This window comes from Staurois parvus, unplaced genomic scaffold (assembly GCF_062004578.1).
Source record: "Staurois parvus isolate SC_StPar_1 unplaced genomic scaffold, SC_StPar_1.0 ptg001445l, whole genome shotgun sequence".
In the NCBI taxonomy this organism is placed as follows: Eukaryota; Metazoa; Chordata; class Amphibia; order Anura; family Ranidae; genus Staurois; species Staurois parvus.
The window spans coordinates 495,340-520,371 of record NW_028319241.1 but is presented as its reverse complement, the minus strand read 5'-3'; the positions used below and the strand labels follow the sequence as shown (position 1 = coordinate 520,371).

Here is a 25,032-nt window from a genome sequence, read left to right as displayed (position 1 = left end):
AGCAATAAAGACATTCCCCCCTTCCCATCAATGGAGACATATCTCCTGCCCAGCAATGGATACATGCTCCCTTCCCATCAATGGAGATATATCTTCTACCCATCAATGAAGATATGGCCTCCTGCCCATAAATGGAAGCACACCCATGGTACATCAATGGAGACACATCCCCTGCCCATCAATGAAGGCACCACTCCTTATCAATGGAGATATGCTCTGGCCCATCAATGAAGACACGTCCCCTGTCCATCAATGGAGACATACCCCCGGCCTATCATTGGAGACACTCACCCAGCCCATCAATGGAGACAACACTGCCCATCAATGGAGACATGCCTCCTGTCATCAATGAAGATACATACCCTGCCCATCAGTAGAAACACGCTGCCTTCCAATCAATAGAGACATGCCTTCTACCAGTTAATGAAGATATGGCCCCCTTCCCATCAATGGAGGCACCCCCATTGTCCATTAATGGAGGCATTACAGGAGACATGCCCCCTGCCCATCAATGAAGATATGCGCCCCCCTTCCCAGCAATGAAGAGATGTCATTTTCTCATTAATGTGTCTCCTGCTCATTTATGAAGATACATCCCCTGCCCCGCAATAAAGACATTCCCCCCATCCCATCAATGGAGATATATCTCCTGCCCATCAATGGATACATGCTCCCTTTCCATCAGTGGAAAAATACCATCTACCCATCAATGAAGATATGGCCTCCTGCCCATAAATGGAAGCACACCCACTGTCCATCAAGGTAGACACATCTCCTGCCCATCAATGGAGGCACCACTGCCCATCAGTGGAGACATGCCCTCGGCCCATCAATGGAGACACGCCCCTGGCCCATCAATGGAGACAACACTGCCCATCAATGGAGACATGCCTCCTGTCATCAATGAAGATACATACCCTGCCCATCAATAGAAACACGCCGCCTTCCAATCAATGGAGACATACCTGCTGCCCAGCAATGAAGACATGGCTTCTACCCATTAATGAAGATATGGCCCCCTGCCCATCAATGGAGGCATCAAAGGAGACATGCCTTCTGCCAATCACTGAAGATACACCCCCTTCCCAGCAATGGAGAGATGTCCTCTTCTCATTATTGGTGATATGTCTCCTGCCTATCAATGAAGACACATTTCCCTGCCCACCAATTGAGGCACCTCCACTGCCCATCAATGAAAACTTGGACCCTGCCCATGAATATAGATACACCCTTCCCCTGCAATGGAGAGATGTCCTTTTCCCATTAATTGAGATATGTCTCCTGCTTATCTATGAAGATACACCCCTCTGCCCATCCATGGAGGCACCTCTACTGCCCATCAATAAAGAAACATACCCTGCCCAATAATAGAGACACATGCCGGAAACATAGACATTGTTTATTGCCAAATACAGTTTTCTCGCATTGTAGGTTCTCTGGGCGTTCTCCTTGTTAATAGTTAGTTCCAAAGTCTCACTTGTCTCAGCACATCTGAGAACCACGGAGGGATCTGAGAGCAGTCTGTGGTCTGTACACCGACACGTCTGATCGTTGCAGCCCATAGCGTCTTAAAGGAACATCTGTACTGAGTGAATGCAGACATGTTCTCCTCCCAGCAATGCAGACATGTTCTCCTCCCAGTAATGCAGACATGTTCTCCTCCCAGCAATGCAGACATGTTCTCCTCCCAGTAATGCAGACATGTTCTCCTCCCAGCAATGCAGACATGTTCTCCTCCCAGCAATGCATACATGTTCTCCTCCCAGTAATGGAGATATGTCTCCTGGCCACCAATGGAGACACCACTGCCCATCTATGGAGACATGAATCCTACCCATCAATGGAGATATAGTATGATGTAATAGTGACATAGTATGATATAATGAGGACATTTGGTGGGAATTTGTACCGTCCTGACATTTGGGGGGGATTTGTACTCTCCTGACGTTTGGGGGGGATTTGTACTCTCCTGACGTTTGGGGAGATTTGTACCGTCCTGACATTTGGAGGGATTTGTACCGTCCTGACATTTGGGGGGGATTTGTACCGTCCTGACGTTTGGGGGGATTTGTACTCTCCTGACATTTGGAGGGATTTGTACCGTCCTGACATTTGGGGGGATTTGTACTCTCCTGACATTTGGGGGGGATTTGTACCGTCCTGACATTTGGGGGGGATTTGTACCGTCCTGACATTTGGGGGGATTTGTACTGTCCTGACATTTGGGGGGGATTTGTACCGTCCTGACATTTGGGGGGATTTGTACTCTCCTGACGTTTGGGGGGATTTGTACCGCCCTGACATTTGGGGGGGATTTGTACCGTCCTGACATTTGGGGGGATTTGTACTCTCCTGACGTTTGGGGGGATTTGTACTGTCCTGACATTTGGGGGGGATTTGTACCGTCCTGACATTTGGGGGGATTTGTACCGTCCTGACATTTGGGGGGATTTGTACCGTCCTGACGTTTGGGGGGATTTGTACCGTCCTGACATTTGGGGGGATTTGTACTCTCCTGACGTTGGGGGGATTTGTACCGTCCTGATATTTGGGGGGGATTTGTACCATCCTGACATTTGGGGGGGATTTGTCCCATCCTGACATTTGGGGGGGATTTGTACCGTCCTGACATTTGGGGGGGATTTGTCCCATCCTGACATTTGGGGGGGATTTCTCCCATCCTGATATTTGGGGGGATTTGTACCGTCCTGACATTTGGGGGGGATTTGTCCCATCCTGACATTTGGGGTGGATTTGTCCCATCTTGACATTTGGGGGGGATTTGTACCGTCCTGACATTTGGGGGGGATTTGTACCGTCCTGACATTTGGGGGGATTTGTACCATCCCGACATTTGGGGGAATTTGTACCGTCCTGACATTTGGGGGGATTTGTACCGTCCTGACATTTGGGGGGATTTGTACCGTCCTAACATTTGGGGGGATTTGTACCGTCCTGACATTTGGGGGGATTTGTACCGTCCTAACATTTGGGGGGGATTTGTACCGTCCTGACATTTGGGGGGAATTTGTACCGTCCTGACATTTGGGGGGGATTTGTACCGTCCTGACATTTGGGGGGAATTTGTACCGTCCTGACATTTTAGGGTCTCACGAATGAGATCGGCCGTCAGCACATCAGGATCGATCGATTTTCAGATTTCTCCCAGAGTTTGTGGACTCTATAACTTCCCTTCAGACTAAACAATATACACAGATTTGAGTTGTTTCCCAAAGAAATGCATCAGAATACATTTTGGCCTAAATTTATCAAGAAATATTATTTGTTTCCAAATTTGTATAAAAGAAACTAAGAGAAACGTGTTTTTCTGTTCAAAAAAAAATTTTTTTTTCTTTTTATATAGCAAAAAGATAAAAAAAAAAGGGCGGTGATCAAACACCAGCAAAAGAAAGTTCTATTTGTGTGAAACAAATTATATAAATTTAATTTAGGTACAGCCTTGCATGACCGCGCAATTGTCAGTTAAAGTAGCGCAGTGCAGAAGAGCAAAAAAAAATAGCTCGGTCCAGAGCTTAAGTGGTTAAGTAAACTTTTCAAACCGTTTTCCAGGAGAAGAGATTGTTTATTTCCTTGTTGCAGGTGTGGGAGGGGAGATTTCTCTTTGTCGTAGAAATTTCAGGGAAGTTCCCGGCCTCCTCATAGTGCAGGGAAAGCTTTCCGCAAACACCGAATCAACGCCAAAGAAATCATTTGTTTAGTGAGTCAGCGGGGAAGCATTTTAGAATGAAGCAGATTACTGAAATGGTTAGACACAAAAAATAACAACCAAATCTCAGCAACTGATATTTAAAAAAATACAAAACAAATAAAAATAATAATTAATAAATAAAATAAATGAATAATAATAGTAGCAGCAGTAGTATTAATAATAATAATAGTAATAATAATACAAAATAAATAAAAAATAATAATAAATAAAAAAAGATAAATAACATATAATAATAAATAAACAATAATTAACCCTTAACCTTAATTCTCTAAGCCTTACAAAAAAAATAACAATAGTAATAATAATAATTAATAAATAAAATAAATGAATAACAATAATAGTAATAGTAGCAGTAGTAGTATTATTAATAATAATAGTAATAATAATAATAATTATTATTATTAATACAATAAATTAATAACATATAATAATAAAAAAATAATATTTAACCCTTAACCTTAATTATGTAAGCCTTACAAAAAAAAAGAGTAACGATAATAGTAGTAGTAATAATAATAATAATAGTAATAATAAAATAATAATAATAATCAATAAATAAAAATAAAAAATAATAATAAATAAAATAAATGAATAACATATAATAATAAATAAATAATAATTAACCCTTAACCTTAATTCTCTAAGCCTTACAAAAAAAATAACAATAATAGAAATAATAATAATTAATAAATAAAATAAATGAATAACAATAATAGTAATAGTAGCAGCAGTAGTATTAATAATAATAATAGTAATAATAATAATAATAATAATAATTATTATTATTATTAATACAATAAATTAATAACATATAATAATAAAAAAATAATAATTAACCCTTAACCTTAATTATGTAAGCTTTACAAAAAAAAAAGAATAACAATAATAGTAGTAGTAATAATAATAGTAATAATAAAATAATAATAATAATACAAAATAAATAAAAAATAATAATAAATAAAAAAAGATAAATAACATATAATAATAAATAAAATAAATAAATAACATATAATAATAAATAAACAATAATTAACCCTTAACCTTAATTCTCTAAGCCTTACAAAAAAAATAACAATAATAGTAATAATAATAATTAATAAATAAAATAAATGAATAACAATAATAGTAATAGTAGCAGTAGTAGTATTAATAATAATAATAGTAATAATAATAATAATTATTAATACAATAAATTAATAACATATAATAATAAAAAAATAATATTTAACCCTTAACCTTAATTATGTAAGCCTTACAAAAAAAAAGAGTAACGATAATAGTAGTAGTAATAATAATAATAATAGTAATAATAAAATAATAATAATAATCAATAAATAAAAATAAAAAATAATAATAAATAAAATAAATGAATAACATATAATAATAAATAAATAATAATTAACCCTTAACCTTAATTATGTAAGCTTTACAAAAAAAAAAGAATAACAATAATAGTAGTAGTAATAATAATAGTAATAATAAAATAATAATAATAATACAAAATAAATAAAAAATAATAATAAATAAAAAAAGATAAATAACATATAATAATAAATAAAATAAATAAATAACATATAATAATAAATAAACAATAATTAACCCTTAACCTTAATTCTCTAAGCCTTACAAAAAAAATAACAATAATAGTAATAATAATAATAATAGTAATAATAAAATAATAATAATAATGTTCAATAAATAAAAATAAAAAATAATAATAAATAAAATAAATGAATAACATATAATAATAAATAAATAATAATTAACCCTTAACCTTAATTCTCTAAGCCTTACAAAAAAAATAATAATAATAGTAATAATAATAATTAATAAATAAAATAAATCAATGGGCAGCACAGTGGCTAAATGGTTAGCACTTCCGCCTGGCAGTACTCGGGTAGTTGGTTTGAATCCCAACCACAGCACCACCTGCCTGGAGTTTGCATGTTCTCCCTGTACCTGTGTGGGTTTCCTCCAGGTACTCCGGTTTCCGTCCACACTCCAAAGACATGCTGGGAGGTGAATTGGCTCCTGTCTAAAGTGTCCCTAGTATGTGTATGTATGAATGTGAGTTAGGGACCTTAGATTGTACGCTCCTCGGGGGCGGGGACTGATGTGAATATATAATATGTATGTAAAGTGCTGCATAAATTGACGGCGCTATATAAGTACCTGAAATAAATAAATAATAATAATATATAATAATTTATAAATAATAAATAATAACAATATATAATAATAAATAAATACTAATTAACCCTTAACCTTAATTCTCTAAGCCTTACAAAAAAAAAAAGAATAACAATAATAGTAGTAGTAATAATAATAATAATAATAAATAAACACCCTAATACAAAATAAATAAATAAAACAAAATTGGGGGGGGGGGGGCCTTAACCCTGTGGCTGTGGTGCCGACCCTCCTTCAACACCGGGACAGATGACAGCGGAGGAGGCAGGGCTCACAGTCAGGGGGGGACGGATGACAGCGGAGGAGGCGGGGCTCACAGTCAGGGGGGACGGATGACAGCGGAGGAGGCAGGGCTCACAGTCAGGGGGGACGTATGACAGCGGAGGAGGCGGGGCTCACAGTCAGGGGGGATGGATGACAGCGGAGGAGGCGGGGCTCACAGTCAGGGGGGACGGATGACAGCGGAGGAGGCAGGGCTCACAGTCAGGGGGGACGGATGACAGCGGAGGAGGCAGGGCTCACAGTCAGGGGGGGACGGATGACAGCGGAGGAGGCAGGGCTCACAGTCAGGGGCGTATTTATCACAAGGCAAACAATGCATTTGCCTAGGGCGGTATTTTTTAGGGGGGCAGCACTGCCCCCCGAAAGAAGGGACATAAGTGGTATGGGGACCAGTTAAGATCCGAGAAAGGCTGTGGGCTGCTTTATGGTGTATGCAGAGCCCAGCTGTTGTTCCTGGGGGTGGCCAGAGTTGCCGGGGGGGGGGGGGCGTTGTTAGTGGAAGGCTCTCTTGGGGGGGGGGGGGGGGGCTTGTCCAATTTTTGTGCTTCCTAGGGCAACACAAAACCTACATACCCCACTGCTCACAGTAGACGTTGCACCACTCGGACATGATGATGGCCTCCTTGGGGATCTTCTCTCACAACTGACACTGGAGGGATGGTGCCTTGCTCTGCTGCTGGCTCTCCCTGGCTCTGGTTCTTGGTGATGGAGCGGAACCCCCTCTTGTGCAGGAGAAAGGAGAGGTGACACTGTGGGCAGATCAGGCACTGGTGGCGGGCAGGGGGAAGCAGGGTCCTAGGGGAGTGGTGGCGGGCATGGCTGAGGGAAGACCTGCACTCCGTTCCCGGGGCACCTTTGCACACCTGGAACACATCCCTCCTCTAATTTCGGCCCTGGTGTCACCCCTCTGATGGGTGTCACCCGGGTGCAGTCCGCCATAGCAATGCATCCACAGTTAGATCCTCAGTGAGAGAGATAACAAGGTCCTTCTCCAGACTCAGCACTTCAGTGCCCTCCAACAAATGTAATCCTCAGGCAATCATCTCCCAGGCCTACAGCCCAGCAACCACTGAACCCTAGACTGAAGCTTCCTGTCTCTAGTAGAGATGCCACCAGGGGCAGCAGCCCCAAGATAACCTGGAACCCACCCTTGACGGAAAGAACACCCTGCTTAGGCCTCCTGCATATTTATCACCTCCCCAGCCACCTTCTGGATGCCTCCTTGCAGAGATTGGCTGGGGCATGATAAATATTCACACTGATCATTTTAATCTCCCAGCCCTATGTTGTAGAAACTTCTTCCAGCAGCAGGAGGAAGGAGTCAAACTCCCAATTCAGGCAACCCTGAGGAGACCTGCACTGCTCCATTCACTACAATGGATCCAAAAAACCTGAATGTACCCACCAGCCTATCTAGAGGAGGGCGCTGCGCCTGTTATCTGGGCGTCTTTGATACTTTATTACTTTAGTATCCAAAGTGACTGTATTGGTGGAAAATAGTAACAGTTAGATTCGAGGTGAAGTAGTTGAGCCAATGTTTTGGAGGGTCCCTCAGCAGGTTCTAGGTTCTGCCACATCTCTGAGGTTACTTCTGACGTGGTCGGAGTTGTGGCGGAGCAGAGAAAAGAGAAGGACAAGCCACTATTTGGACAATCACACAGAACTACGTAAATTGGACCCTTTTTTGACGATGACCTTTGTGCAGGAAAATGAACTGATCTGCAACCGCTTGAAGACGTCCTCCTAGGAACCTTTCCATTCAGGCATCACTCTCACAGCTGAGCTTTGCCCTGTAAAACTTAAATATTAATCGGAGGATTAGTGGAGAAAGAGAAAAACTTTCCACAGCAGGATGATTAACCCTTTCAGAGGCTCTTTCCCTCACTTCCAAAGAAGGGTCACAGGGTTCAGACCTGTGGTGGTGCAGGAGGATCTTGAGGTGCCTCAAAAAGTCAATGGAGCAAGGCCATGGAGGGAATACTGAAGATGAAATGCCAATTTTTTCGGCCTTGTTACTGGAGGCTTGGCTGGAAGAGTGGGGAGGGATTGTGTCGGAGAGTTTGCTGGGGAGAAGGGAACATGGTAGATGGATGATATCCAGATGTCAGGCAACCATGACCTGGAGGAGAACCATTGGCAAAAGGTCAAAGCCAAATGGAAAGCGAAAGTGGAGACAAGGTTCTGTGGTGTAGGGGCTCGGGCACAGGGTCAGGACAAAGGGTGGGCAGGAGGGGCAGATGCCCTGGGTGCAGAGAAGCAAGAAGGCAAAGAATAGAAGCATGGTGGTACAGCATGAATTACCAGTGGGGGAGCAATTCTGGATCCTTTCCCTGGGCGTTGGACAACCCTGTCCCAGTACAGCATGGGCATGCTCTGTTGTAGTTCCCTTTCTTCCTGAAAGGTGTTACTATAGCAAATATTAATCGGAGGATTAGTGGAGAAAAATAAAAACTTTCCACAGGAGGATGATAAACCCCTTCAGAGGCATTTTCCCTCACTTCCAAAGAAGGGTCACAGGGTTCAGGTCTGTGGTGGTGCAGGAGGGTCTTGAGGTGCTGCAAAGAGTCAATGGAGCACGGCCACTTCTGCTGGAGGGAATACTGAAGATGAAATGCCAATTTTTCGGCCTTGTTACTGGAGGCTTGGCTGGAAGAGCGGGGAGGGATTGTGTAGGAGAGTATTCTGGGGAGAAGGGAACATGGTAGATGGATGATATCTAGATGTCAGGCAACCATGACCTGGAGCAGAGCCATTGGCAAAGGTCAAAGCCAAATGGAAAGCGATGGGGGAGGCAAGGTTCTGTGGTGTAGGGGCTCGGGCATAGGGTCGGGACAAAGGGTGGGCAGGAGGGGCAGATGCCCTGGGTGCAGGGAAGCAAGAAGGCAAAGAATAGAAGCATGGTGGTACACCCATTCTACGGCATGCATTAACAGTGGGGGGCGCAATTCTGGATCCTTGCCCTGGGCGCTGAACAACCTTGTCCCGGTACAGCACGGGCATGCTCTGTTGTAGTTCCCTTTCTTCCTGAAAGGTGTTACTATAGCAAATATTAATCGGAGGATTAGTGGAGAAAGAAAGAAACTTTCCACAGGAGGATGATCAACCCCTTCAGAGGCATTTTCCCTCACTTCCAAAGAAGGGTCACAGGGTTCAGGTCTGTGGTGGTGCAGGAGGGTCTTGAGGTGCTGCAAAGAGTCAATGGAGCACGGCCACTTCTGCTGGAGGGAATACTGAAGATGAAATGCCAATTTTTCGGCCTTGTTACTGGAGGCTTGGCTGGAAGAGCGGGGAGGGATTGTGTAGGAGAGTATTCTGGGGAGAAGGGAACAGGGTAGATGGATGATTTCCAGATGTCAGGCAACCATGAGGTCAAAGGTGAAAGCCAAATGGAAAGCGAAGGTGGAGACAAGGTTCTGTGGTGTAGGGGCTCGGGCACAGGATCGGGACAAAGGGTGGTCAGGAGGGGCAGATGCCCTGGGTGCAGAGAAGCAAGAAGGCAAAGAATAGAAGCATGGTGGTACACCCATTCTACGGCATACATTAACAGTGGGGGGCGCAATTCTGGATCCTTGCCCTGGGCGCTGGACAACCCTGTCCAGGTACTGCATGGGCATGCTCTGCTGTAGTTCCCTTTCTTCCTGAAAGGTGTTACTATAGCAAATATTAATCGGAGGATTAGTGGAGAAAGAAAGAAACTTTCCACAGGAGGATGATCAACCCCTTCAGAGGCATTTTCCCTCACTTCCAAAGAAGGGTCACAGGGTTCAGGTCTGCAGTGGTGCAGGAGGGTCTTGAGGTGCCTCAAAGAGTCAATGGAGCACGGCCACTTCTGCTGGAGGGAATACTGAAGATGAAATGCCAATTTTTCGGCCTTGTTACTGGAGGCTTGGCTGGAAGAGCGGGGAGGGATTGTGTAGGAGAGTATTCTGGGGAGAAGGGAACAGGGTAGATGGATGATTTCCAGATGTCAGGCAACCATGAGGTCAAAGGTGAAAGCCAAATGGAAAGCGAAGGTGGAGACAAGGTTCTGTGGTGTAGGGGCTCGGGCACAGGATCGGGACAAAGGGTGGTCAGGAGGGGCAGATGCCCTGGGTGCGGAGAAGCAAGAAGGCAAAGAATAGAAGCGTGGTGGTACACCCATTCTACGGCATACATTAACAGTGGGGGGCGCAATTCTGGATCCTTGCCCTGGGCGCTGGACAACCCTGTCCTGGTACTGCATGGGCGTGCTCTGCTGTAGTTCCCTTTCTTCCTGAAAGGTGTTACTATAGCAAATATTAATCGGAGGATTAGTGGAGAAAAATAAAAACTTTCCACAGCAGGATGATCAACCCCTTCAGAGGCATTTTCCCTCACTCCCAAAGAAGAGTCACAGGGTTCAGGTCTGCAGTGGTGCAGGAGGGTCTTGAGGTGCCTCAAAGAGTCAATCGAGCACGGCCACTTCTGCTGGAGGGAATACTGAAGATGAAATGCCAATTTTTCGGCCTTGTTACTGGAGGCTTGGCTGGAAGAGCGGGGAGGGATTGTGTAGGAGAGTATTCTGGGGAGAAGGGAACATGGTAGATGGATGATATCTAGATGTCAGGCAACCATGACCTGGAGCAGAGCCATTGGCAAAGGTCAAAGCCAAATGGAAAGCGATGGGGGAGGCAAGGTTCTGTGGTGTAGGGGCTCGGGCATAGGGTCGGGACAAAGGGTGGGCAGGAGGGGCAGATGCCCTGGGTGCAGGGAAGCAAGAAGGCAAAGAATAGAAGCATGGTGGTACACCCATTCTACGGCATACATTAACAGTGGGGGGCGCAATTCTGGATCCTTGCCCTGGGCGCTGGACAACCCTGTCCAGGTACTGCATGGGCATGCTCTGCTGTAGTTCCCTTTCTTCCTGAAAGGTGTTACTATAGCAAATATTAATCGGAGGATTAGTGGAGAAAGAAAGAAACTTTCCACAGGAGGATGATCAACCCCTTCAGAGGCATTTTCCCTCACTTTCAAAGAAGGGTCACAGGGTTCAGGTCTGCAGTGGTGCAGGAGGGTCTTGAGGTGCCTCAAAGAGTCAATCGAGCACGGCCACTTCTGCTGGAGGGAATACTGAAGATGAAATGCCAATTTTTCGGCCTTGTTACTGGAGGCTTGGCTGGAAGAGCGGGGAGGGATTGTGTAGGAGAGTATTCTGGGGAGAAGGGAACATGGTAGATGGATGATATCTAGATGTCAGGCAACCATGAGGTCAAAGGTGAAAGCCAAATGGAAAGCGAAGGTGGAGACAAGGTTCTGTGGTGTAGGGGCTCGGGCATAGGGTCGGGACAAAGGGTGGGCAGGAGGGGCAGATGCCCTGGGTGCAGAGAAGCAAGAAGGCAAAGAATAGAAGCATGGTGGTACACCCATTCTACGGCATACATTAACAGTGGGGGGCGCAATTCTGGATCCTTGCCCTGGGCGCTGGACAACCCTGTCCAGGTACTGCATGGGCATGCTCTGCTGTAGTTCCCTTTCTTCTTGAAAGGTGTTGCTAGAGTAAGCAGTGAGTTAGTCCCTTGGATCCTGACGGATGAAGGCACCACCCCCGCCAGTAGAGGAGCACCCTACACATCGGTTTGGGCGGGCAGTTCTGATAGGCAGGCTCAATAGGAGGAGCAGGATTCTCTGAAGTAACAGTACGGGATTCATCGTCCAGGCTGGCGGCCTTCCTTTTGGGGCTACTCTCATCCTCTATGTCACGGGTCTCCAATCTTTCCAAACAAAAGGCCAGTTGACTGTCCTTCAGACTTTATAGGGGGGGCGGACTTTGCCCAGTGGGAGCGGAAAATGGTCCAGTGTCAGGGGGGAATTTCCCCATTTGCACAGGGGCGGACTGACCATTCTGGCACTCGGGCACTACCCGAGGGCCTGGGGTCAGTAGGGGGCCCCATGAAATGCCCCTGGTACCTTTCATAGGCTTTTCTGGGTGTGCTTTGAGTGTGGGCAAGGACACAGGGGGCCCCATGATCCCCTATTGCCCGGGGGCCCCATGAGTTGTCAGTCTGCCCCTGATTTGCCCCATTGTTGGTATTAGTGGGAGGAATAGGAATTGGTACTAGAAGAGGGGGGAAGATTTTTGGCTTAGGGGGTTAATGTGAAGTTTAGTGCTTGAATTTGTTTTTTTTGGGTGGGGGGGGAGAGGATTTTTGCAGACACATAGGGGTTGATTTACTAAAGGCAAATAGACTGTGCACTTTGCAGGATCAGTTCCTCCACAGCTTAGTAGACGAGCAGAAGCTCTGCTGGCTTCCATCATCCAATCACATGCAAGCAAAAATGCAGATTTGTTTATTTTCCCTGCAGGTGATTGGCTATTCTTTGCTGCACCTCATTTACTAAGCTCTGGAGCAGCTGCACTTGCAGAGTGCACCGTCTATTGGAAATGCAAATTGGGAGTGCAAATCGGAGGTAATCCACACCGTAATGCTGTGGTGTCCCGAGGCAGGTGCAGGGGGTGTGCGCACCGGGTGACACCGACCGCACCGGGTGACACCGACCGCACCGGGTGACACCGACCGCACCGGGTGACACCGTACCCGCTCCACGAAAAGGTAAGTTGTAAAGCAAGTCGACGATCCTCGCAGGATGGATCCGATCCATTATGCTCCCCAATCCGCAGATCCCATCCATCCTGCGGGGATCGTCGGCTTTCTTTACAACTTACCTTTTCGTGGAGCGGGTCACCCCGTATAGATTGCAAGCCGACGATCCCCGCAGGATGGATCGGATCTGCGGATTGGGGAGCATAATGGATCGGAGTCTGATACATTATGTTCAATCCGCATAATTGGGAAGTTACAATATGGCATCTTTTTGGCTTTGGTTTGGTTAAAGCTTCATGTTCTGTTGAGCATTAGATGTTGGCTTCCCCCGGGGTGGCCGTCATCCTTGAGGCACCACACATGGTGGGGGTGATGGAATCATCATGAGCTCATATGGCGGAGAGATCTTACGGTCAGGAGATCTTACGGTGGAAAGATCTTACGGTGGGGAGATCTTACGGTGGGGAGATCTTATGATGGGGAGATTTTATGTTGGAGAGATCATATGGCGGAGAGATCTTACGGTCGGGAGATCTTACGGTGGAGAGCTCTTATGGTGGGGAGATCTTATGGCGGGGAGATCTTACGGTGGGGAGATCTTATGGCGGGGAGATCTTATGGTGGGGACATCTTACGGTGGGGAGATCTTACGTTGGGGAGATCTTACGGTGGGGAGATCTTACGTTGGGGAGATCTTACGGTGGAGAGCTCTTACGGTGGGGAGATCTTACGGTGGGGAGATCTTACAGTGGGGAGATCTTACGGTGGGGAGATCTTATGTTGGAGAGATCTTATGGTGGGGACATCTTACGGTCGGGAGATCTTACGGTGGGGAGATCTTATGGTGGGGAGATCTCACGGTGGGGAGATCTTATGGTGGGGAGATCTTACGGCGGAGAGATCTTACGGTGGGGAGATCTCACGGTGGGGAGATCTTACGGTGGGGAGATCTCACGGTGGGGAGATCGATGGTGGGGAGATCTTACGGTGGGGAGATCTCACGGTGGGGAGATCTTACGGTGGGGAGATCTCACGGTGGGGAGATCTCACGGTGGGGAGATCTTACGGTGGGGAGATCTCACGGTGGGGAGATCTCACGGTGGGTTTATCCAGTTCATGTTGTAGGGTGACGCACGGAATATCCTGTCATTGGACAATGGAAGGAAATGCCGCCTTTACAGCTCATATTGTCGACTATGTGAAAGATTTCTGTGACATATAAGATCCACTGACGTGTCTAAAATGTAACTTTTGTGGCTCATTCACAAGGCATGAAATACAGAATGCTGCAGTGCCGTTCAGTCCCTATGACCCCCCTCCCCCTCAAACACATGTGGATGCGCACCATGCACTGCAGAGTGAACGATGACGTCTGTCAGATGAAATATGCATTGCGCACCTAAAGTGAAAGACTTCATTACACAATGGAAGTTCTGAGACAGAACCGACCCAAACCGCCCCGTCCTGACCAACGCCCCACCTTCCTGATATCAGTGCAGAAACTACGACACAACCCACAAAAATAATCACTTCCTCAGATCTCCGCTGCCACCGGGAACCACAAGGTCCCTAATATGACACACCAGCCCAGTCCTGAGCGCACTTCCCGCTACTGACTTCCCGACGGGCAAACCGATTATATCAGCATGGAAAGAAGATCTGTACATTTCTACACTAATGTATCCATCTCCCGTCTGATCGATGTTTATAAACAATGTTACTTTGTATCTCTCCATCTCCCGTCTGATCGATGTTTATAAACAATGTTACTTTGTATCTCTCCATCTCCCGTCTGATCGATGTTTATAAACAATGTTACTTTGTATCTCTCCATCTCCCGTCTGATCGATGTTTATAAACAATGTTACTTTGTATCTCTCTATCTCCCGTCTGATCGATGTTTATAAACAATGTTACTTTGTATCTCTATCTCCCGTCTGATCGATGTTTATAAACAATGTTACTTTGTATCTCTATCTCCCGTCTGATCGATGTTTATAAACAATGTTACTTTGTATCTCTCCATCTCCCGTCTGATCGATGTTTATAAACAATGTTACTTTGTATCTCTCTGCCTCCGGTCTGATCGATGTTTATAAACAATGTTACTTTGTATCTCTCTGCCTCCGGTCTGATCGATGTTTATAAACAATGTTACTTTGTATCTCTCTGCCTCCGGTCTGATCGATGTTTATAAACAATGTTACTTTGTATCTCTCCGTCTCCCGCCTGATCGATGTTTATAAACAATGTTACTTTGTATCTCTCTGCCTCCGGTCTGATCGATGTTTATAAACAATGTTACTTTGTATCTCTCTGCCTCCGGTCTGATCGAGTTTTATAAACAATGTTACTTTGTATCTCTCCATCTCCCATCTGATCGATGTTTATAAACAATGTTACTTTGTATCTCTCCATCTCCCATCTGATCGATGTTTATAAACAATGTTACTTTGTATCTCTCCATCTCCCATCTGATCGATGTTTATAAACAATGTTACTTTGTATCTCTCTATCTCCCGTCTGATCGATGTTTATAAACAATATTACTTTGTATCTCTCCATCTCCCGTCTGATCGATGTTTATAAACAATGTTACTTTGTATCTCTATCTCCCGTCTGATCGATGTTTATAAACAATGTTACTTTGTATCTCTCCATCTCCCGTCTGATCGATGTTTATAAACAATGTTACTTTGTATCTCTCCATCTCCCGTCTGATCGATGTTTATAAACAATGTTACTTTGTATCTCTCTATCTCCCGTCTGATCGATGTTTATAAACAATATTACTTTGTATCTCTCCATCTCCCGTCTGATCGATGTTTATAAACAATGTTACTTTGTATCTCTCTATCTCCCGTCTGATCGATATTTATAAACAATGTTACTTTGTATCTCTCTATCTCCCGTCTGATCGATGTTTATAAACAATGTTACTGTGTATCTATCTCCCGTCTGATCGATGTTTATAAACAATGTTACTTTGTATCTCTCTATCTCCCGTCTGATCGATGTTTATAAACAATGTTACTTTGTATCTCTCCATCTCCCGTCTGATCGATGTTTATAAACAATGTTACTTTGTATCTCTCCATCTCCCGTCTGATCGATGTTTATAAACAATATTACTTTGTATCTCTCCATCTCCCGTCTGATCGATGTTTATAAACATTGTTACTTTGTATCTCTCCATCTCCCGTCTGATCGATGTTTATAAACAATGTTACTTTGTATCTCTATCTCCCGTCTGATCGATATTTATAAACAATGTTACTTTGTATCTCTATCTCCCGTCTGATCGATGTTTATAAACAATGTTACTTTGTATCTCTCCATCTCCCGTCTGATCGATGTTTATAAACAATGTTACTTTGTATCTCTCCATCTCCCGTCTGATCGATGTTTATAAACAATGTTACTTTGTATCTCTCCATCTCCCGTCTGATCGATGTTTATAAACAATGTTACTTTGTATCTCTCCATCTCCCATCTGATCGATGTTTATAAACAATGTTACTTTGTATCTCTATCTCCCGTCTGATCGATGTTTATAAACAATATTACTTTGTATCTCTCTACCTCCCATCTGATCGATGTTTATAAACAATGTTACTTTGTGTCTCTATACCTCCCATCTGATCGATGTTTATAAACAATGTTACTTTGTATCTCTCCATCTCCGTCTGATCGATGTTTATGAACAGTGTTACTTTTTCAGAAGGTCGATTTTTTTGACAGCAGCACCTCCTTCCACTGGAGGAACATTTTCTACCCCCCACTGGCCACAATACGGCCCCCCTAAAGGCTGAAGGACAGTAAACTGGCCCTTTGTTTGAAAAGTTTGGAGACCCTGCAATAGGTGGTTGATAAACTGGGCATGGTGGGCAGCCCCCACATATTTAGAGGTGTGGTCCTGGTGGGACCGACTCATAAAGTGACCATTTTTTTTGTGGGGGGGCACACCCACACAGGAAGGTGGTCAGGCAAAGGGTCAACTGTGATCCAGGATCCGAGACCATAATGTTGGTAAGCATGCTCTATAACTGGAAGTACCTGAACAAGGCCCTCCATGGCAGGACCTCCATATCAGGACCTCCATGGTAGGACCTCCATATCAGGACCTCCATGGCAGGACCTCCATATCAGGACCTCCATGGTAGGACCTCCATATCAGGACCTCCATGGCAGGACCTCCATATCAGGACCTCCATGGTAGGACCTCCATATCAGGACCTCCATGGCAGGACCTCCATATCAGGACCTCCATGGTAGGACCTCCATATCAGGATCTCCATGGCAGGACCTCCATATCAGGACCTCCATGGCAGGACCTCCATATCAGGACCTCCATGGCAGGACCTCCATATCAGGACCTCCATGGCAGGACCTCCATATCAGGACCTCCATGGTAGGACCTCCATATCAGGACCTCCATGGTAGGACCTCCATATCAGGACCTCCATGGCAGGACCTCCATATCAGGATCTCCATGGCAGGACCTCCATATCAGGACCTCCATGGCAGGACCTCCATATCAGGACCTCCATGGCAGGACCTCCATGGCAGGACCTCCATATCAGGACCTCCAGGTATTATCTAAAGAAAATCTGCAGATTAAAAAATAAAAAAAAATGTGTAAATAATTTTTGAAGCCAATATGACAAAGCTGATCCAGGGTTCAGGACAAGGCGAGGATAACACGTTCTCATAATCACGTTTCTCCCATTAGCTGAAGACTAGACGACCCGAGTGAATGCCGGGAGTCCGACCACACCAGTGATGTCCAAGATCAATGGAGCCTCCATTACACGCAAAGCAATCCGGCGTTCCGCCCCTCCCAGGAACAGCGCCAATCGGTCAGCGGGCACGTCTGTCATCAAGGTATGGTTCCTCCGTGAGCAGATCAGAGCTCAGATCTCTAGTAGAGGCATATCCCCCCTGAATCACATGATATGGAGGGGATTGGAACACCAGAATCACATGATTGGAGGGGAATGGAACACCTGAATCACATGATTGGAGGGGATTGGAGCACCTGAATCACATGATTGGGAGGGGATTGGAACACCTGACTCACATGATTGGGAGGGGATTGGAACACCTGAATCACATGATATGGAGGGGATTGGAACACCTGAATCATATGATTTGGAGGGGATTGGAACACCTGAATCACATGATTGGGAGGGGATTGGAACACCTGAATCACATGATATGGAGGGGATTGGAACACCTGAATCATATGATATGGAGGGGATTGGAGCACCTGAATCACATGATTGGGAGGTTATTGGAGCACCTGAATCACATGATTGGGAGGGGATTGGAGCACCTGAATCACATGATTGGGAGGGGATTGGAACACCTGAATCACATGATATGGAGGAGATTGGAACACCTGAATCATATGATATGGAGGGGATTGGAGCACCTGAATCACATGATATGGAGGGGATTGGAACACCTGAATCACATGATTTGGAGGGGATTGGAACACCTGAATCACATGATTTGGAGGGGATTGGAGCACCTGAATCACATGATATGGAGGGGACTGGAACACCTGAATCATATGATATGGAGGGGATTGGAGCACCTGAATCACATGATTGGGAGGGGATTGGAACACCTGAATCACATGATTGGGAGGGGATTGGAAAACCTGAATCACATGATTTGGAGGAAATTTGGCAATATAGTGTATGAACCAGGGGCGGACTGACCATTTGGAAACTCGAGCACTGTCTGAGGGGTCAGAAGGGGGCCCCATGAGATTCCCCTGGTACCTTTTTTATAGGCTTTTTTGAGTTTGGGCAAGGACACAGGGGCCCCATGATCCCCTATTGCCTGAGGGCCCCATGAGTTGTCAGTCCGCCCCTGGTATGAACTGATTACAGTTCATGGGACTATGTTGAAGATGGAAGCATATACACATGAAGTAGAGATGGGACATGTGATCCCGCTGAGGGCGGGGACCATTCTGCAAGGTGCTCAGTGTATGGGACCCCCAACCAGAAGTTCAGGGAAGGGTTGCTGAACAATCCAGGAAGAGTCAGGAAATTTAAGTGATTGTCCACATTTAAAAAAAAATTTTTTATTGGTTACTTTGAATTCAGATTTGGATTCAGAATAGTTTGTTAATCCGGAAGGTACATTATGAATATATAAACCAATAAATAAATAAGAGTTCTATAGTAGTTCATAGCTACCAGTAGGTTGCACCATGACGTCATTCAGGGGCTGTAAATATTTTAAGAACGTTTTGGACTTGTCTTTGATTGTTTTAAATGACAAAAAGTCTCGCGTAGCAATTTAATTTTATAAAAAATAATTATTTTTTTAAAAAAAATGGAGTCTCTGCGTTAGTTTGCCATTTTTTCGATCACACGATCCTGGGCGTGTCTCCGCTGAATCCTCTGTCTCTGGATTTGCAGAATATTTGCCTGACGGGCGCCGAGTCCCTGCTGGAGGGCGAGGAGAAGTTCCTGTCCACCTTGTCTCAGGTGAACACGCTGGTCCTGAACACGTTACTGCAGTCCACAGGTAGGAGTCTCATCTCTTGCAGGAAATGTTTCTTTTCGTTTTTCGCAATTGTTTGCTGATGGATTTTCGATTTTATCATTTTTTAATAAATAAGAAGCTTTCATTTCATTAATTCCGATCATTTTTTTTTTTTTTTGCCTTTTCCAGAGACGCATCACGAGCTCCCCAGCAAAGATTACTCGAAGGGGCTGAAGGTCTTGAATGACAAATTTCACAAAGTCTGGGACCTGACGGCCGGATGTCTCCAAACACTAAGACACGTTTACGGTCACTTGGCGGTGGACGTCCAGGACATATACCTCATGGCGGAGGAGACCAAGTTCATCCGCGTCTACAGCGAGTGAGTGTTCCGTGAACGGGATCCCGCTAGTTCTGGTTTTGGGTGGAGTGTGGAGGTGTTGGGTCTTCCGTTGGGTCATTTATTGCCGTCCTCGTCCCGAGACACAACCGAGAATGTGATGGAATCTTCCCAAAGTGAAGAGACATTCTCTCTTAGACGGTGCTCATTAACCACCTCCCGTCCAGCCCATGTATATAAACGGCCAGACGGTGGCAGTGCAGGGGCGGGTGGACGTTTATAAATGGCCTCCCCTCTCCCTGCGTGTGCGTGCTCCAAGAGAGCGCACAGCACCGCGATACGGTGCCCGCAGTGTCCTCCTGACACAGTGGAACACCGATCGTCGTACGGGACCTCTGTGTGAGGTCCCAATCATGTGATCACTGATTGGCCAATCAGTGATCACATGCAGAGTAGTAAGCAAGATGTCACTTCTGGCATCATTGCTTACTACTTGTGAAATCTGTGAATGATCACCGAGGTCACATGGTACAGGGCTATTCACAATAGCTTTGCACCATGTGACAAGCTGTGACCAATCACAGCTGACACAGTATTTCTCAATGGCTACAAGAATGCAGCCAGAGAGAAGGAGAGATGATTGATTTTGCAGCCTTTATGGGTGTAAAAGCAATCAGTGTAAAAAAAATAAATAAATCTTCATCACCCCCACAGGTAGTACAGTGTCACCATGGTCCTCCATCACTTCAGAGGTCTCCCCATAACACCAGAGGTCTCATCACATCAGAGGTCCTCCATCACTTCAGAGGTCTCCCCATAACACCAGAGAGGTTTCACCATCACATCAGAGGTCTCACCCATCATATCAGAGGTCCTCCATCACTTCAGAGGTCTCCCCATAACACCAGAGGTCTCATCACATCAGAGGTCCTCCATCACTTCAGAGGTCTCCCCATAACACCAGAGAGGTTTCACCATCACATCAGAGGTCTCACCCATCATATCAGAGGTCCTCCATCACTTCAGAGGTCTCCCCCATCATATCAGAGGACCTCTGAAGTGATGGAGGGGACCTCTGAAGTGACGGAGGGACTTCTCTGGTGTTATGGGGAGACCTCTGATGTGATGGGGGACCTCTGATATGATGGGGGACCTCTGAAGTGATGGAAGACCTCTGATGTGATGGGGGACCTCTGAAGTGATGGAGGACCTCTGATGCGATGGGGGACCTCTGATGTGATGGAGGAATCTCTAATGTGATGAAGGGCCTCTAATGTAAAAGGGGTACCTTGGATGTGAAGCAGAGACCTCTGATGTGATGGAGGACCTCTGATGTGATGGGGGAGACCTCTGATGTGATGGGAGGACCTCTGATGTGACAGGAAAGATCTCTGATGTGATGGGACAACCTCTGATGTGACGGAGGGACCTCTCTTGTGTTATGGGGAGACCTATGATGTGATGGAGGACCTCTGATGTGACGGAAGGGACCTCTGATGTGATGGCAGAGACCTCTGATGAGACGGAGGGACCTCTCTTGTGTTATGGGGAGACATCTGAAGTGATGGAGGACCTCTGATGTGATGGGGGGACCTCTGAAGTGATGGAGGACCTCTGATATGATGGGGGAAACCTCTGATGTGATGGAGGACCTCTGATGTGACGGGGAAGATCTCTGATGTGATGGGACAACCTCTGATGAGACGGAGGGACCTCTCTGGTGTTATGGGGAGACCTCTGATGTGATGGAGAACCTCTGATGTGACTGAGGGACCTCTGATGTGATGGGGGGACATCTGATGTGATTGGGGACCTCTGATGTGATGGAGGAATCTCTGATGTGATAGAGGACCTATAATGTAAAGGGGGAACCTTGGATGTGATGGCAGAGACCTCTGATGTGATTGGAGGACCTCTGATGTGACGGGAGGGACCCTTGGTGTTATGGGGAGACCTCTGATGTTAGGAGACCTCTGATGTGATGGAGAACCTCTGATGTGATGGGACAACCTCTGATGTGATGGAGGACCTCTAATGTAAAGGGGGGGACCTTGGATGTGATGGAAGAGACCTCTGATGTGAATGGAGGACCTCTGATGTGATGGGACAACCTCTGATGTGATGGAGGACCTCTGATGTGACGGGAGGGACCCTTAGTGTTATGGGGAGACCTCTGATGTGATGAGACCTCGGATGCGATGGAGGACCTCTAATGTAAAGAGGGGGACCTTGGATGTGATGGCAGAGACCTCTGATGTGATGGGAGGACCTCTGATGTGATTGGGGACCTCTGATGTGATGGAGGACCTCTGATGTGATTGGAGGACCTCTGATGTCACTGAAGGTGATTTCATCAAGGCAGTTGTGTGCCTCACCCCAGGCTCAGGTTCCGATCGGTAAGTAACATTTCTGGCTGCCACAACTGCAAATTATTTGCGATCCGCTCCTCTAGGCCTTGTAACATCACACTCCCCCGGTGCCCAGGTTACCAGAACAATGGGGTTTTTTTTTTGTATTTTTTGGGGGGGGGGGGGTTGTCTTTTTTTTTTTTTTTTTAGTAACCAGATTTTTGTTTCTTTATTTAGATATTTTTCAGCCGTAACAAGTTATGTGGTGATCAGAGGGTTTGAAAAATCAGCGAAGCAGACAAGGTGAGTCTGTAATAAATACCAAGGTGCCACTCATTCTAACTGCCATTCATTGTGGCAGAATTCTCCAAAGACCGGGAACACCGTGTACACCCCCGATATAAAGAGCCATTGTTGGCATTCTTGTTGATTTTCCATTAACTTTGCTATCTCCAGGACTTCTCCAGAGCCTCCCCCATCCTCTGGATCTCTCTACCCCAATCTATCCGACTATCGCCTACTCTGCTAACTGTTAGGCGATCTCTGAAAACCGATCTCTTCAGGGAAGCCTATCCTGCCCTCCGCTAATAATGGAATCTTCTACTCCTCCTACCAGTCCATCCCCCACAGTTACTACCTTTTGTACCACTAGCCCCTCCCTCTTAGATTGTAAGCTCCCAGTATCAGTCCCTCCCTCTTAGATTGTAAGCTCCCAGGATCAGGGCCTCCTATCCCTCTTGTATTGATCTGTATTGTTGCTGTATTGTCTCCCGTTATATTGTAAAGTGCTGAGCAAACCGTATCCTGTATAATAATAATAATAATAATAATAATATAAATCCTGTATAATAATAATAATAATAATAATATAAATCCTGTATAATAATAATAATAATAATAATAATAATAATAATAATAATATAAATCCTGTATAATAATAATAATAATATAAATCCTGTATAATAATAATAATAATAATAATAATAATAATAATAATCCTGTATAATAATAATAATAATATAACTCCTGTATAAATAATAATAATAATATAAATCCTGTATAATAATAATAATAATAATATAAATCCTGTATAATAATAATAATATAAATCCTGTATAATAAAAATAATAATCCTGTATAATAATAATAATATAAATCCTGTATAATAATAATATAAATCCTGTAAAAATAATAATATAAATCCTGTATAATAATAATAATATAAATACTGTATAATAATAATACTATAAATCCTGTATAATAATAATAATACTATAAATCCTGTATAATAATAATAATAATAATAATATATACGTATATTATATATTTAGGATGAACGTGGCTTTCTTTTAGTTATATTGCCTTGCAAAAATGATTTTATTGCTTATTCAGGTCATAGACCAAAAAAAAAAAAAAAAGAGAAAAAATTAATTTTTTTTCTATGTTGATCAATGTTAGTTTCCAAAAAAAAATGAGTGTTTCTGTAGATAAAATGTATCAATTTTTATTTTATGATTTTCTCTGTTTAACACGAAAATGATGATTCGGCTACAAAGCATTGCAGAGCTATTTACAAATGAAATATTTTTTTATTTTCTTTTTTAACTTTTCCATTTTTCAATGCAATACTAAAAGGAATAAAATAAAAATGAACAAAACTAATAAAAATTATAAAAAGTTTCAGACAAATAGAAATAAAAAAAAATCAAAAGGAAAACAATAGCTTAGGGGCGAACAAGTTCACTGAGAACTGAGACCGATTATGGTAAGATAAGGGGATAAACAAAAACACATTTTATTTAAATTTTTTTTAAATGTACTCATCAGGTTCAATATCTGATCGATGTTTATAAACAATGTTACTTTGTATCTCTCTATCTCCCGTCTGATCGATGTTTATAAACAATGTTACTTTGTATCTCTATCTCCCGTCTGATCGATGTTTATAAACAATGTTACTTTGTATCTCTCTATCTCCCGTCTGATCGATGTTTATAAACAATGTTACTTTGTGTCTCTCTATCTCCCGTCTCATCGATGTTTATAAACAATGTTACTTTGTATCTCTCCATCTCCCGTCTGATCGATGTTTATAAACAATGTTACTTTGTATCTCTCTATCTCCCGTCTGATCGATGTTTATAAACAATGTTACTTTGTGTCTCTCTATCTCCCGTCTGATCGATGTTTATAAACAATGTTACTTTGTATCTCTCTATCTCCGGTCTGATTTATGTTTATAAACAATGTTACTTTGTATCTCTCCATCTCCCCGTCTGATCGATGTTTATAAACAATGTTACTTTGTATCTCTTATCTCCCGTCTGATCGATGTTTATAAACAATGTTACTTTGTATCTCTCTATCTCCCGTCTGATCGATGTTTATAAACAATGTTACTTTGTATCTCTCTATCTCCCGTCTGATCGATGTTTATAAACAATGTTACTTTGTATCTCTCTATCTCCCGTCTGATCGATGTTTTTGTTCTGTTCCCCATGACAGTCACTGGAAGGGAAAAACAAAGGACATCATGCAGCTGATGAAGGAGACCTCAGAGCCCCCCCTCCACGTGCTGCTCCTGAGGGTCCTAACTGAGCCGTTCCGCCGACACATCCAGCAATACTGCTTCCAGCTGACCAAGCTGAACGAAAATCTGCAGAAGGTAATCGTCCTATATATGGCCCCCCTGCTGGTATGAAGTCATGGTGTCACCAGTCCTGCTCACAGTCCCCATCACAGGGGGTGCCGGGAAAGGCTCATCCACAAAAAGTGTTCATCATTGGTAATCAACTGTGTTTCAGGATGCCGGAGTCGCCCCTCTAAGGAAGACATTGGAAGTGTTTGTGAGCCTCCAGTCCTTCATCAGTCAGTGTCTGGATGAGGCCGCCATGACCAGGAACCTGTGGACCACGCTGTCCAAGAAACTGACCGTATGTAGGACATCATGTGATCCTTACACCACGTGAGGAACTGCTCCACCTACTTCCCTTCCTCTCCTCTCCCCTCCTCTCCTCCCTTCCTCTCCCTCCTCTCCCTCCCCTCCCTTCCTCTCCTCTCCTCTTCTCTCCTCTCCTC

At 44.3% G+C, this 25,032-nt stretch overlaps 1 protein-coding gene across 2 annotated transcripts in view; it reads left to right on the top strand.

The window, feature by feature from the left end:
• LOC149435948 (ALS2 C-terminal-like protein) overlaps nt 1–25,032 on the top strand; it is a 91,104-nt gene that overhangs the window by 13,548 nt on the left and 52,524 nt on the right. For both annotated transcript variants that reach the window (XM_089662232.1, XM_089662231.1), the window contains exons 2-7: nt 17,495–17,646; nt 19,200–19,308; nt 19,456–19,648; nt 22,192–22,257; nt 24,460–24,619; nt 24,759–24,887. In XM_089662232.1, coding sequence (XP_089518358.1) covers nt 17,545–17,646; nt 19,200–19,308; nt 19,456–19,648; nt 22,192–22,257; nt 24,460–24,619; nt 24,759–24,887 — 759 coding nt within the window. In that variant the 5' untranslated portion in view covers nt 17,495–17,544. The remainder of the gene's footprint in view (nt 1–17,494; nt 17,647–19,199; nt 19,309–19,455; nt 19,649–22,191; nt 22,258–24,459; nt 24,620–24,758; nt 24,888–25,032) is intronic.